This window comes from Dermacentor silvarum, chromosome 2 (genome assembly GCF_013339745.2).
Source record: "Dermacentor silvarum isolate Dsil-2018 chromosome 2, BIME_Dsil_1.4, whole genome shotgun sequence".
Classification (NCBI taxonomy): domain Eukaryota; kingdom Metazoa; phylum Arthropoda; class Arachnida; order Ixodida; family Ixodidae; genus Dermacentor; species Dermacentor silvarum.
Window position 1 is genome coordinate 174872355 of NC_051155.1, and position 13754 is coordinate 174886108.

The following is a 13754-nucleotide window of genomic DNA, read 5'->3' on the forward strand; positions in this document are numbered from 1 at the left end:
GCATCGATAGCTCCAGCGTAATGAGGGTGAATGAGCACGACATCCCCAACAATGAATACAGAGTTGTAGCTCTTATATTCTTGCAGATAGCTGACAAACGTCCTCTCAACTCCCTCAGCTATCCGTGCAAGCGAGAGCACTGAGTGCATGTTTAAAACAGAAAATTGTTGCCCAGATACCCCTTTTTACCAGGGAATAAAGATCAAGTGGAGCTGAGACAGGTTCTTACCATTTTAAATTTGCCCCTGCATGGCGCGTAGGTCGGCTAGGTTAACTGTGTGAAATGGGACTCACAAAATGTAAAACTTGAGTCTTACTTAGTGCATTATAACACTCTAGTTAAACGACAAGTAAACTTATTTCTATTACACATACAATTTTTATTTATAAATAATAATAAAATTTTGCTTATTGCTCGTAGCTTTCCGTTTGTGCTTTTTTCTAGGAAATGTACACACTGATGTGACGTCAGCATAGGCTTGCGAATCCCGTGGAGCTCGGAGCAGAAGCGATTGCGGTCTCTGGGAGATTTAGCATCCTTCGCAATCCTTGTAGAATATACATAGGTTTCGTAAACGATTCCAGAATTAAATACTTGCACTATCAAAGCTATTGAATGGTGTGCGTTTTGCGTCCACCAGCCCAGAATTAAAGGGCTTGCGAGATAAAAAAAGTCCTTCCCCTTGGTTGAAAAGGGTCCGTCTCGATTGGCGCTCGTTAGTCGAGCTGTACGAGCAGCAGCTCATTCGTGCGTTTTTTTGTATGCAAGTTAAGAAAATAAGTTGATCGGTGTAAATGCTGCCATTCGAGCCCGCACTGTAGGCGAGAAATTATTTGCGTCGCAATGAGACCGCAGTCACTCGTTTAGGCCTCGTTTTCGCAAATCCAATATGGAGGAAGCGCCACTGCGTCAGTGTATTTTGCTGTTGTGAAGGGCCCCTTCGGATCGTCTGGTCATGGATACGTGACGACGGCTCATCTCATCGACCACCAGCCACGATGCGGGGATCCGAAGAACGTTCGGCACGTTCCCGCGCCAAGGTGAAAGAGAAAGCTCGCAGTCCCGAGGAGAGCCGCCGCGTGAGCAGCAAGTCTCGGCACTCGTCCCAGAGCAGCAGTCGAAAGCACAAGAAAAGCCATCGGTCGCACCGACGAAAGCATGTAACGCGCGACTCGGAGCGAGCCGTCGTTGCCACCAAGCCGCTCGTCGAGTACGACGATGTGAGTTCGGACTCCTCGCTGTTCTCGGATGACGGCGGAGCGCCCGCCGAACACCTGTACCCGGCATCTCCACTGCCGGTGTCTTCCTCAAGCCGGCACGGCGGTGCGGACCGGCAATCTGAGCGGACCGACAGTGGCAGCAACAAGCGGCGGCACTCTTCGCGGCACAAGGCGAGCGATACCAAAGAGAGCACGAGTTCCTCGCGCTCTTCGAGTCGGCGGAACCACAGCGAACGGCCACCGTCTCCTCCGCCTCCACCGCCGTCTTCGTCGTCGCGTTCGTCGCGGGACTACACGACGTCGAGCGGCTACTATGACCGAGACGTGATGAAGGACTACGCGAGTAGCCGAACCTATATGAGTGCTTACAGGGAATCTTCGGGCGTGCTGGACCCGTACTATGGTGTGTCGGACTCCCACGGCGACTGCTACGGCAGCCGCTCGAGCGGCAGCCGTAAACGGTCCCTGTCGCCGGACCATCCGCGTGCCTACAAGAGCAGCGGTCGGAGCCCGGTGAGCTCGCCCAGTCCGCCGCCTAGCCGTTCGGCCAAGCGGCGGAAATCTCCGACATCCGACGCCCGCGAGAAGGACCGGCCATCGCGGAACTATTCGCCCAATAATTCCTCTAGTCTCTACTCGTCGTCGCGCAAGGCCTCCGCGTACTCGCGAAGTCGGAGCAGAAGCCCTGTCAGGTATGTGTTACTGAACCGCCATTCATTGTTCGGTGGGTGTTCTGGGGCTCTCGGTACGTTTTAGGCCACCTCATAACTGGCCTCTGTTTCGCACGATAGGCCTGCAGCTGCATGCTAAAACGAACATCACAGTGCGCGTAATGTCGGTGCCGACAGGCGAGGACAACAGGGCGTAGGTTACCGTTGCACTGCGCGTGACCACAGGACTTCCTTGTCGTTCACACCGCGTCGCACGTCTGCAGCATGGCATACCATAGCTGTGCAGTGGCCAAATGACCCAATCGCCCGTACAAACTGCAGATATGACCAAATTTTGCCGCATTTATGTACTTCCATTCCTTACCAGGCGTGCATAAATTTTAGATATACAGTTGCCCCATAGCTGTACATGAGTACGGACTCTTAAAAGGTGTTTTTATAGCCCTCAAGTGCCCATAGCAACAGATTATTATTCTTTCTTGCATGTAGTTCATTCTATTTTTGTAGTAGTTAGCATCATCAGGACTCACGGTTACCCTGCATTACATCACACATTAGAATGTTAGAGACCACTTAAAGGTCATAATGACCTTATCTGTCCGAGGAATTGTGGGCAATGCTGATGGTGTGCTTTAGTATTAAAACACAATAGGGCGAAGCCTTGCAGTTACTGTAAGGCAGTCAAAGGGTGAAGTCGATCCTTTGATTAGAAGCTTGGGCAAGTTTGTATGACCGTTTTATAGCAGCACAGTGAGAAAAAAATGTGCACACGAGGTAAAGGGACAGGACTAGTGCCGACTTCCAATGTGCCTTGAAGTCAGCATTTGTCCTGACCTTTCTTCACCTCGTGCCCACATTGTTTCTTGCTGTGCAGCTATAACACATTTTCTGATTACTCATTTTTATTACTACAGCTACAGCACATGTTGATGTGGTTAGTTCTGCAGCATGCTTTGTTGACAAAGAGCAGCGTACTGAAGGAACCTTTGTGTTCTAGTGACGTACTGCCAACTGCATATTTTAAGTGTCAAACTATGTGCATCTAGAAGCAGTGTATTAATAATTACAATTTAATTTTATTGTTAGGCTTTAGATACTGCTCCCGCCTGTGTCAGGGGAAAGACAGCTGTTTGTAATGGAAATATAGCTATGCAGCACTGTGCAGCAGGTTAAACACAAAAGGACAGTGAAAAAAGCACACAGAGTTTATTGTGTGCTGTTCTGCAACCAAATTATTGCTGTAGGAGTGTAAAGCACCGATTTTTCATTGCACTACATTTCACATCATTACAGTGGTGTGCTTAATTCACATACACTCATCCGTCACATTATTAAAAGAACTGCAATGTGGAGTGATACAATGAAAAAAAGGAGGTGGGAGTTGATTGTGGCAGCGTTGCATGTGGTTAATACTCTATGCAAAAAAATTAGGCAGGTTTGAACGTAAGCCTCATTGCAGATTTCACTCAAGTCTCTTGATTTTGAGACATTACAGCCAAAATTGTACTGTGAACAAAGCATTTGCTAGTTTCTTTAAAGGAAGTATGATGACATTAGGGTGACCTAGAGCCCCTCCATCCATGCGCCACCGACGTCAACCTTACCTGTATTCGTCACTCACACCAGCTCCGTTTCCACAATTTCCACTTGTTCTGCTTCCTAGATTTCCGGTTCATAAATTTTTGCTTGTTGCAGCTTGCACCTCTATGCAGCAGTGATGACGCTTCCGCTTAAAACCAGAAGCTGGGACTATGCAAGTTCAGCTTGACGCTGGAAGCTGAGGGGGTCAGCGAGGGTAGCTTGATGGTACTTAAATTGGTCCGCGAAAACGTGTATGGAAGGGCTTTAGTGGGGCCCATAATGTTCCACAGCTTCCTAGAAATCATAACACAGTCAGTGACATTGGAGTTGAAATGCGTGCTCAGCCAATTAGTCAAGTGTCCCACTGATTACTGGCCTTGGCAAATGAAAAGCATGATCACAAAAAGAGCTTTCAATGTTTTACTCGACTATGACGATTGCAGTGGGTTTTTGTCTCTTAGTGCATGTCCCAAGTGTCCCACTGATTACTGGCCTTGGCAAATGAAAAGCATGATCACAAAAAGAGCTTTCAATGTTTTACTCGACTATGAAGATTGCAGTGGGTTTTTGTTTCTTAGTGCATGTCCCACATGATGGTGAAAAAGCAAATCAACATTTCTTTCTACATAATTCTGCAGAGAATCTTATATAACATGCTCATCTGGAATAGTGTGCTATTATTTCTACGAGTAAAGTTAAAGCAAGGTTTTGTGTTGCTGCCAAGACTCCATGAACAATGGGTGGATTGGTGATGCTTATCTCTTTCCCGCTACAGTAAACATGCTACACTTTAGGCAGTTCTATCTCAGCATAGGAGCTGATCAGATTATGTGCATGCTGTTTCAAGCTTCGAATTTCACTCTGCTTTTGTAGACAAACTTTCCGTTTAAGCCAGTGTGCACATTGATTATACTGCACTTCATAAGTAGTGCTTTGGTTACTGCAGTGGCTTAGCACCTTCACCTCCTTTTTGCGTAGCTTAAGGCATTGTCACAGTTTTAACATTGAATATTCATTCTACAAATGAATATTGGAGGGGGGGGGGGGCAGCGTAAATTGCAAGCATCACCTGTAGGCTGGGTTGCTTTCCATGCTAGGCCATCTAGCAGCCTTAACTGCTTTCTGCTTTTAAGTGTCTTTTGTAGCGTACATAGTTTAGGTAGGGAAAAAAAGATTTGACAGTTTTTTTAAATATTTGTATTAGTGAGTAAGGGTGAAAAAGTTGCATTCCACAATTTGTAGAAAAGCCACATAAGGGACTTTATAGAAACTGCATTAGGTGTTTTTGAACATGCTCTGCAGTTTTTTTTCAGCACATTTTCTGTACGATGTATATTTGAAAGATTTCAATTGCAAAGAATATTCTCGGTAGCTGTAGATATGTGTGGGTGGTCACGTATGTGTCACCTTCTCGTCTCATCCTCATCAATTCATGTTGTTATTCGTTCACTATGAGCTGAAGATAACTGCAAACAATGTGCTTTTGGGCTTATCAGTCTATAATGTACCACGTTTGTGTTAAATGAAATGTGCAATAGAGAATTTTTGTTAACTGAGAAAATTACAACAGTAAAATGAGTGCTGCCATTGGAAAGCATGGAAGATATGTGTATTGAAAGATGAAAAGAGTTAGCTTCGCCACTTAAATCAGTTCATAAAAACTCGTATAAGCTCACGGATGCTATGTTTTGGCAGTATTGCATCAGTACCAAATCCTAAAACTTGCGTGTTTCAGAAGGTGGCAACAGCACATGCATGTAATCAGGCACACTGGTGAATTTTACATATATGCAGCGCAAAGTGAAAAAGAAGTGTTAAGGCCTAGAAGAGGCGTTTAGAAAAACTTTTTCTTGGTCTTGTTGTTACTTGCTAGGAGAACCAGCTGCTAAAAGGGCAGGTATTTAGTTCGCTGGTCATGCCTTTCACTGTCGAACACTGCTTAAATTGTATGTGTAAGCGTATATTTTTTACATATACTGTGGTCATTGTTGTATAAAAGAAAACTTAACTCTTGTGCACTTGGAGCAATCCATCTTTTGCTGTAGGTGAGGGGTGTAAGCAGTAGCTGTTGTATTACAGGGGGGGGGGGGGGCACAAACACACTTACGACAGTGAAACCTAAACAAAATACAAAGGTTAATTTATATGACCCTCTTTTATTGCAAGTTTCTCTCCAAGAAGGGTAAAATAGGTTGTATATAATTAATGAACAATAAGTACCATATTTGCACGTAAATAACAAGACCATGAATATAACGCTAAGGGGGACTTTCGGTCTCTTGGAAAAAGAAATACCAAGTGATGCCGCCAAGAAATAGAAACAATGCATAAACGCGGGTGCCCACAGGATACTTTATTCATCGTTACTGACCGTAAAATACAGTGAAAGGACGAGTGCATGCACAATTTACGCGTCACTGTTGAAAATGACGTCGTCTTGTATGCCACCAAAGTTATTGGACAGGCAACACTTAAGTGCCCGCGGCGCAATCAAACATGGCTGCATACACGGTAGTAGTACCTAGTGATTTAGGTCACTGCAGTTTGAAGCGCCGGGAGAAAAATAAAAACAAAGAACAAGAATATATTTGTGTCATATATGGAATATATGGGAGTAATTGTTATTAAAGTGTGGACTTCTGTAAACAGTGATATTTTGCAGCGTCGATAACAAAATTTTCGCTAGTTTTAGCATCATCTTTGCTGACAATTTAGTGTATGATAGCTGGCAAGCAGTGTTAACCACTGTTAGATACGGACCCTTTTCCTGGCATCACTAAAATTTCCCCACCACATCAAAACGCAGTCGCATTCCAATCGGGGTGCGTCGGGGCACATCAACCACGTTACCGGACCCGTCAGACAGGTTTGGCGACCCCCACCTCATGCGCTGCACATCGAGCTATTCTCTCCCCCCCTGCTTGACTCTTCCCGAAAGTCGACAGTGCAACGGGAGGCGGGCACAGTTCCAGCTAGGTTGACCTTGGTCCCGAGCAAAGCGTTTTTTTATGACTGTTCTTTACTTTGTGTTATCACTGTAAATAATGTAAATAAACTTCCATTTACCAAAGTCCGTCCTCGACGTCCCCCAACTCCCGCACTCAACGGCAAGATCTAATATCACCTACATGCGGAAAGAAATGAGATTATTGTATCATTAAATAATATTGTGCACTTCCCTCTATAGGATTCTAAGTATCTATTCACTATAAAAAATTAGTGCACTTGAAGCTATGCAAAAATAGCTCTAGTTGTAGCATAGAGGCACCAGCTTTACAAAGATTTGTACTTCATGGCCTTCCAATTACTTTTACGTCGTAATACTGTATTTGTTATTTATGTAAGCGTTTATCATTGGAATTATGATTTTCATTGTTATGATACTTCGATTTTCGTGAAGTTCTTGTTAGAAGCAATGTAAAAAAAAAACAGCAGCTGGACACGACAGTAAAATGAACTGCTAGAACAAGTGTAAGTTGGTTTCACGAAAAGACTGCAAACAAACCCTGCTAAGGCAAACAAAGCAGTTGTGATGTGTAACTTGGCAATATACAAGGGCTGCTTCAAAAAGACATTCAGATTTATAATTACATCCAGCCTGTCTTTAACCCTTTCAGTCCCGATTAAAGTGAATAGCAGGAAAAAAATCAATTCCTTTGTTATGAAGTTATCCTTGATTAAATAGTGGAGGAATAGTGGAGGCTCTTCGCACACTTCACACATTTATGGGCAAAATTTTGTTGCACAATTTCAATTGGAATCACTGGGACTTGTTGGTACTTAAAGGAGCGGGTCGTTGCATCTGAATGGTTGATAAGAAATGGTCAGACCTTGAAAGTGTGTTGTACCTGGGACATGTATCATGGGTGATTTTATTTTTGCTGTTTGCATGCAACCATTGTAGAACCTTTAACGAACTTGTTTTTTATCATTATATCAGCAACCATGCCAAAAGCTATCATATCAGTTTAGATAAAAGAACAGTACTATTTCTGACTGACATGATAAGCAGCATTCCTTTGTTTTTGTAATTACCTAATTGTCTCTTGTTCCGTTCGTACGTCTGAAACATTACATGGCAAAAAGATGCCAGCTTTCGGTTTTCATATCCTCCCTCCTCCCCTCCCTCCCCCCTAACAAAATGTAGCTGGTGTTTACCATTACAAAAAGTACAAATTCAGAGATAGCACGGGTGTACAGGAGAGTTAAAGGTTCCCTGAAACTGTTCGGATAAATTTTGTAGACACGTAGGATACAGCTACAATAAAACGTTCACACTATAATTTTAGTGATGTGTCTCATATTAAGAGAGCTGTGGACGATTGCAAGCCATACTTTTTCTTCTCAACTCGTTCGACGAGTGATCGGGGCTAAGCTCCGTCTTCTCTGGCTCTTCGACATGATGTGATGTCGTGTTGTCGACGTCCGGTTGTTTTGGAGCCAGCGCGAAGCCTCTCCAACCTGTCCGCTAGCCTCTGGCCGTTGATTCCCAGCGAGAGCTATAAAAGCAGTGTGTGTTGCGACCATTCTATTTCAGCGCTGAGCTTGTCCAGTACTCTGGTGGGCGGAGGTGTAAAAAAAGAAAGCTCCTCCATACTACTACAGCTGTGTTAAAGGAGCTTTAGCATAGGCTTAAATTGGCGGCCTGCACGATCCAGCCACCTGGTGGAGGCGAGATTAACCAACCAAAAACAAAGCTAATATTGCTGTAACCAAGCGTAAAACATTTTAAACATTTAAGAAGGCAACGTGTTAACTATTAAGCTCCTGCCAAAAATTTACACCGGCAGCAAAATAGAATACACTTGGTTACTGCTATATTAGCTCTGTGTTTGGTTGAGCTCTGTGCCACCGGGTGGGGGGCTGCACTGTGCAGGCTGTGCACATTTGCGCCTCAGCTCCGCCCATAAAATTCCCACATTAAGATAATTGGCAAGAGTTGGGGATACGTTAGCTAGAGAACTTTTGGAGGCCTATCACATAAAAGAGAGAGGCACGAGCTGTATTAGTGATACGTCTGTTTTTCTGTTTGACGAGATGCAGCTGCTAAAAACGTCGCTGTAATCGCCTTAGACGACACTGACACACGCATGCGCATTTGTTGAATCCCTCTTGCTCTGCTGTAAGAATAAAACATTTGAAGTTCAGCGCCTGACCTATCGTTTCCTACTTTTCTTTCCAAGTCTTTCTTTTCCTGTTCGCGCAACCATGCTTTCCTCAAATACCCAGTCCACTTGCGCTTGCGTTTACCCGACTACCGGACACGCTTAACTCGATTGTGGTCGTAATCCTTCAGCGTGAAGTGACAGCTGCAAACGCATATAAGTGCTGGTGCCGTTCGGATACCGACAGTCCGATGCTCTGCAACCACTCCGCTCATCTGCTGCATTGTAGAGGGACACAGCTTGACATATATCTACTGAAACCTAAAGCCTAAGGCACACATTTCATACATGCCTTGCGGAAACTACCCAGCAGATTCCAGTGATTCCAATTGGAATCATGATAGTCTGGAAGATTTTTCATGAACTAGGAGTGTTTTTTCTCCTAGAACACTTTGTTTGGGGCTGTTTTGAGGCTCACTAAATATAAATATGAGGAAAAGAAACAATTCTGAAGATGTTTTCTGGGCTGAAATTGGTGAAGAGCGCGAGGTGGTGCGTGCACGTGTGGAAACCCGCAAAAGTAGAATGTTTGCACTATTACACGAATGTTAGCATGTGACTGACTTGCACAAAGTTGTCAGTATACTCAATAAAGGCCTAATATTTCTAATTGGAGCAGTATTGTCTTGGAAAATTGAAGTGGTGAATTTTTGGAGTCAGTTAAATCATGGTGATCCCAAATGGAATTACTGGGCCTTAAGGGTTAAAGATATTTGTTATAACTTGCTACCAGGCCGGTGCAGCGTTCGGCCAGCCGGCCAGGAGCACAAGAACGGGAACACTGCGTGCGTTTATTCGGTGACAGCCCCTTTTTAAAGACGCTATCCCGCAGCTATGGCACGTGTGATGATGTCGGTCTGACGTCACGGCGGACGCGGTTTTCTGTCCTCGCTACCACTTTCACTTTGCAACAATATTCTTTACACATTACTCATTTTTCAATTCTGCTATTGACTGTTCTAAGAAATAGAGGCCCAAGTTAATGTGGTGTGCATAGTTGTGGTGTGCACAGTCCACTGATGGGAATAAATGAGTGCTCATGCTCTGCCATTTTATATTAAGGTTTATTGCCAACAAGAAGCTTTAGGAAACTGAGTGATAAATTTCGTGAGCAAGCACCTAATTTGAGGACTATCCAGACGTGGCCACATGAGCACCAGTGATGATCTCCAAGGAGGTCTACTACAGATACGAACTTCGGAGGAAACCGATTGCTCAGAGGAAGAAGATTGTCACTAAAGAGGCTTCAACTTAAATTGGGCAGAGCAAATAATGATTTCGAAATCCGGTCTTCAGTGAATCCTCGCAAAAGAACTTCACTACACAAAGTCTGCTGGCTGGGTTTCTTACCCTCTGCTGAAGCAGGAAGAGGAACAAGCTTGCGAGGAGTTTGTGAACCCACTCTTGCAAACATTGTAACTAGCTACGAAGCTTGTTTTTCAAAGTGGCAGCCGAACAGCTAAGCATGGTACTGCCCCACTGAGGGGCACTGCTGCCGAAAGAGAAATGAGCACTTGGAGCGAGGCTACTTGTTAATCCCATTTGGATGAAAACCGTATTGCTATCATCAGAAATGCAGAACTGCTAATTATAGGCTTGTAGTGCCCTCTCTGTGCTGCCCACTGACTTGCTAAGAGTGGCCAAGGATGGCTTTTGAGGTAACTAGTCGGTGACAAGCAGAGTTTCTGCACTGCGCTGTGAGACCCCCATATGCAGTGGGGCATTTTGATGATGGAAAGATAACATGCATTGCCACCTGTTTGTGGGAAACTTGAATTGTGAATAACTAACAAAAGAAATGCCGGTAGATTTCCAGAACCAGATTTTACTAGTCATGCTAAACTTAGTGTGCCTGTTGTACCCACGTGATGAAGCGAAGGACGTGTAAAGCAGCTAGGGGTTAGTAAAGTCTGAGCAAGTTGCTATTATGACTGGGACAGTTCGAAAGCACAGGCAAATTGTGACCTGTCAGGTATTGTGTTATTTCTTTCACACCACTTCAGCATGGAATTGCTGACTAAACAATGCCATGAATGTACTTGCCATATGAAGCAAATTGGTACATAAACATTGAACTGTAAATAGACCCTATGCATATTTGTGCAAGTGGGCATCTCTTGCATCTCGTTCAACACAGGCCAACCTTGTGTTTTATGCACAAGCAAGGCATGAGAATGTTGGTGGCATGCCTTCCCACCTTAGCTCCTTGCACGAAACCTATGGCGTCGACAGCACTTTGAGTGCAAGCTTGAAATTAGGTGGGAAAGCCTGCTCGCAGTTTTTTTTTTTTTTTTTTTTTTTTATAAAGGGCACTGCGTGAAGATGTGTGAACATAACAGTTCGCTGCTTTCAATCTTGACTAAAGGGGTTAAATGAAGGAGCACTTGCATCTGCATTGGCCTCTTTGCAGCCATGATTTTACAGTGTGGCTCACAGCTGTGTTGGTGCAGACCTAGCTTTTGTGTGTTTGTTTTATGTGCCATCGTTTTTTTTTTTTTTTTTTTTTCAGAGTAACTGGAAGGTGGGCAAGTTAATGCAGATTCGTAGCTATGTACTTGGGTAGTACTGTTGAACACAGACAAAAGCGGGACGACGAAAAAAACAGCGAGAGCATGCATTGTACCTAACCAAACTTTTATTAAAGAGAAACACTGGGTGCCCCAGATAACATTAGCCAAACATACAAAATATAAGAATGGTAGAGTACATGGTTATGAGACCTATACAGTGTACGGTCATCTGTCCTCTTCCACCACCAGCATAACTTTTGTGGACTCATTACTTCAGTGATTCGGAAAAAAAAAAAAAAAGAACAGCTTGGCAAACGTTAGCTGGGGCACCCTATATACATGGCTAACAGCTATGGAACATACAAAAGTAAGAGAATTGACAAAAATACTTTGACAAAAGCCAAACAGTAGCAAATCAATAAACCGCAGTACAGCCACTGTAACCGCAATCCGCGCTCGTTGAGTACTGCGCACGAGCTTCCCAGACATCTCTACGACTCCACCACCGAGAAACATTCGTCATGTATTTTAAGAAATTACATCAGCTGTTCATTGCAGCATGTGAGGGGAATGTTGAAAAGAGCCTGCGGCTCCTTCATTTCGGTTGTTACCCGCTGATAACACGTTGGGTATCATATTTGTTCGAGCTTTGTATGTAGTACATGTTGATGTATGCGGTCGTTCTGTGTTACTATTTTTGCACAGGTGCATCTCGGTGACTGCACCGTTATGTTTGCTTAGCTACGGACATAATAGGATTTGTATACCTGTTGGAGACAGGTTTGAAGTGCGGCGCTGAAACTTTCGAGCTTAATGATGCTTACCTACAGGGGTTTCGCGCACGACTTGCAGACTTCGGTAACAGCGATGTCTAGAAGTTCTTGATTGAGCTACGCGGCGTTTTTAACATAAAAACACCGATAGCCAATCATCGCCAAGTCATCGATAGTCAAGCAATAGCTAATCGATAATCGATCAATAATAATAAATTACGGAAAATTCTGGGGATGACTGGGTAGTGCTTAGCCTTACCCAAATATGTAGCCAATACCTTTGGATATCCAATCGATAGCCAATCAATAGCTAATCGATAATCGATCAATAATCAATAAATTCCGGAAATGCTGGGCATTACTTGGTAGTGCTTCGCTTAGCCCAAATACGTGGCCAATACCTTGCGATACCTAATCAATAGCTAATCGATAATCGATGAATAATCAATTACGGAAAATGCTGAGGATGACATGGTAGTTCTTAGCCTAGCCCAAAAACGTGGCCAATCATTGCGATAGGCAATCAATAGCTAATCGATAATCGATGAATAATCAATTCCTGAAAATGCTGGGGATGACTTGGTAGTTCTTTGCCTAGCCCAAATACGTGGCCAATACCTTGCGATAGGCAATCAATAACTAATCGATAATCAATCAATAATCAATAAATTCCGGAAAATGCTGGGCATAACTTGGTATTGCTTAGCCTAGCCAAAATACGTGACCAATACCTTGCGATAGGCAATCAATACCTAATCGATAATCAATCAATAATCAATAAATTACGGGAAATGCTGGGCATGACTTGGTAGTGCTTAGCCCAAACACATGGCCAATACCTTGCGACAGCCAATGAATAGCTAATCAATAATCGATCAATAATTAATAAATTTCGGGAAATGCTGGGGATGACTTGGTAGTGCTCAGCCTAGCCCAAATACGTGGTCAATAGCTTGGGATAGGTAATCGATAGCCAATAGCTAATAGATAATCGATAAATCTATAAATTCCGGAAAATCTAAGTACACGGGTGTTTTCGCATTTCGCCCCCATCAAAATGCGGCCGCTATTCGTCCCCGTATTTCTTCTCGCGCTGTGTAGTACCACTACCACCTATTAATCCGTTGGATCCACTCTCGAAGCTTTCACTCTTTAGAATATGGAACATCGTAAGGCAGAGAGACAAGGATAACACAGCCTATCACTTCTAAGTTCCATGAACTTTTTTTTTTCATTGGAACACGAACGAAAGTCTATTGCTACTTGTGTAACTGCTGCAAAATCAACTTAAGGAGCTTTGAAAAGCTGCACCTTGACACTCTAACAAAGGGACCACTTCCTAGACCAAAGGGTCTAGAAAATGGGCACATGTTTATGTACCAAGGTTTCAGGCAGACTGATACATTGAGTGTGAATTACTGACATGGAAGAAAAGGCAGGTTCTGCTCGCATTGCTTTCTTGGTTTAAAACAACACTGTAATGGAACTAAATTGCCTTGCTCACTTGACATGCAGGTTTCCAGACAACTAATAAGTTTTCAAAGCCAGTTTTCCTCTGTGCATTAGAGTGTGCCCTTCTGTCAACACTTCGTGCTCTGTTCCACATGCAGAATGTCAGAGTCCTGTGCCACTGTTCTCTCAGTTCTTTCTGTGGATAAATGACATTTGCAACCATAGCTGCATCAGTTGCTAGATACTGTCAAGCTTCTTGTAACCATTGCTGGTGTTTCTGCTGCAGATGTCCCACTTGTGGTTTTTTGGTGAGCATCCAAAGGGTGCACAAAAGTCACTGAAGACTTTTATGTTAAAAGGGTATAGGTCCTTCTTTAAGAA

At 43.7% G+C, this 13754-nt stretch overlaps 1 protein-coding gene across 10 annotated transcripts in view; it reads left to right on the top strand.

Annotated features, from left to right (window-relative positions):
- The first annotated feature begins 484 nt into the window (after positions 1–484).
- The window catches only part of LOC119442159 (cyclin-dependent kinase 12-like), a 99436-nt gene continuing 86166 nt past the window's right edge, over positions 485–13754 (top strand). For 9 of the 10 annotated variants that reach the window (XR_007465666.1, XR_007465663.1, XR_007465667.1 and 6 more), the window contains exon 1: positions 485–1913. Coding sequence is in view for 1 of the 10 variants with exons in the window: in XM_049661931.1 (XP_049517888.1) it covers positions 1000–1913 (914 nt within the window). In the remaining 9 variants the exon portion in view is untranslated. The remainder of the gene's footprint in view (positions 1914–13754) is intronic. The other variant, XR_007465670.1, reaches the window with a different exon arrangement.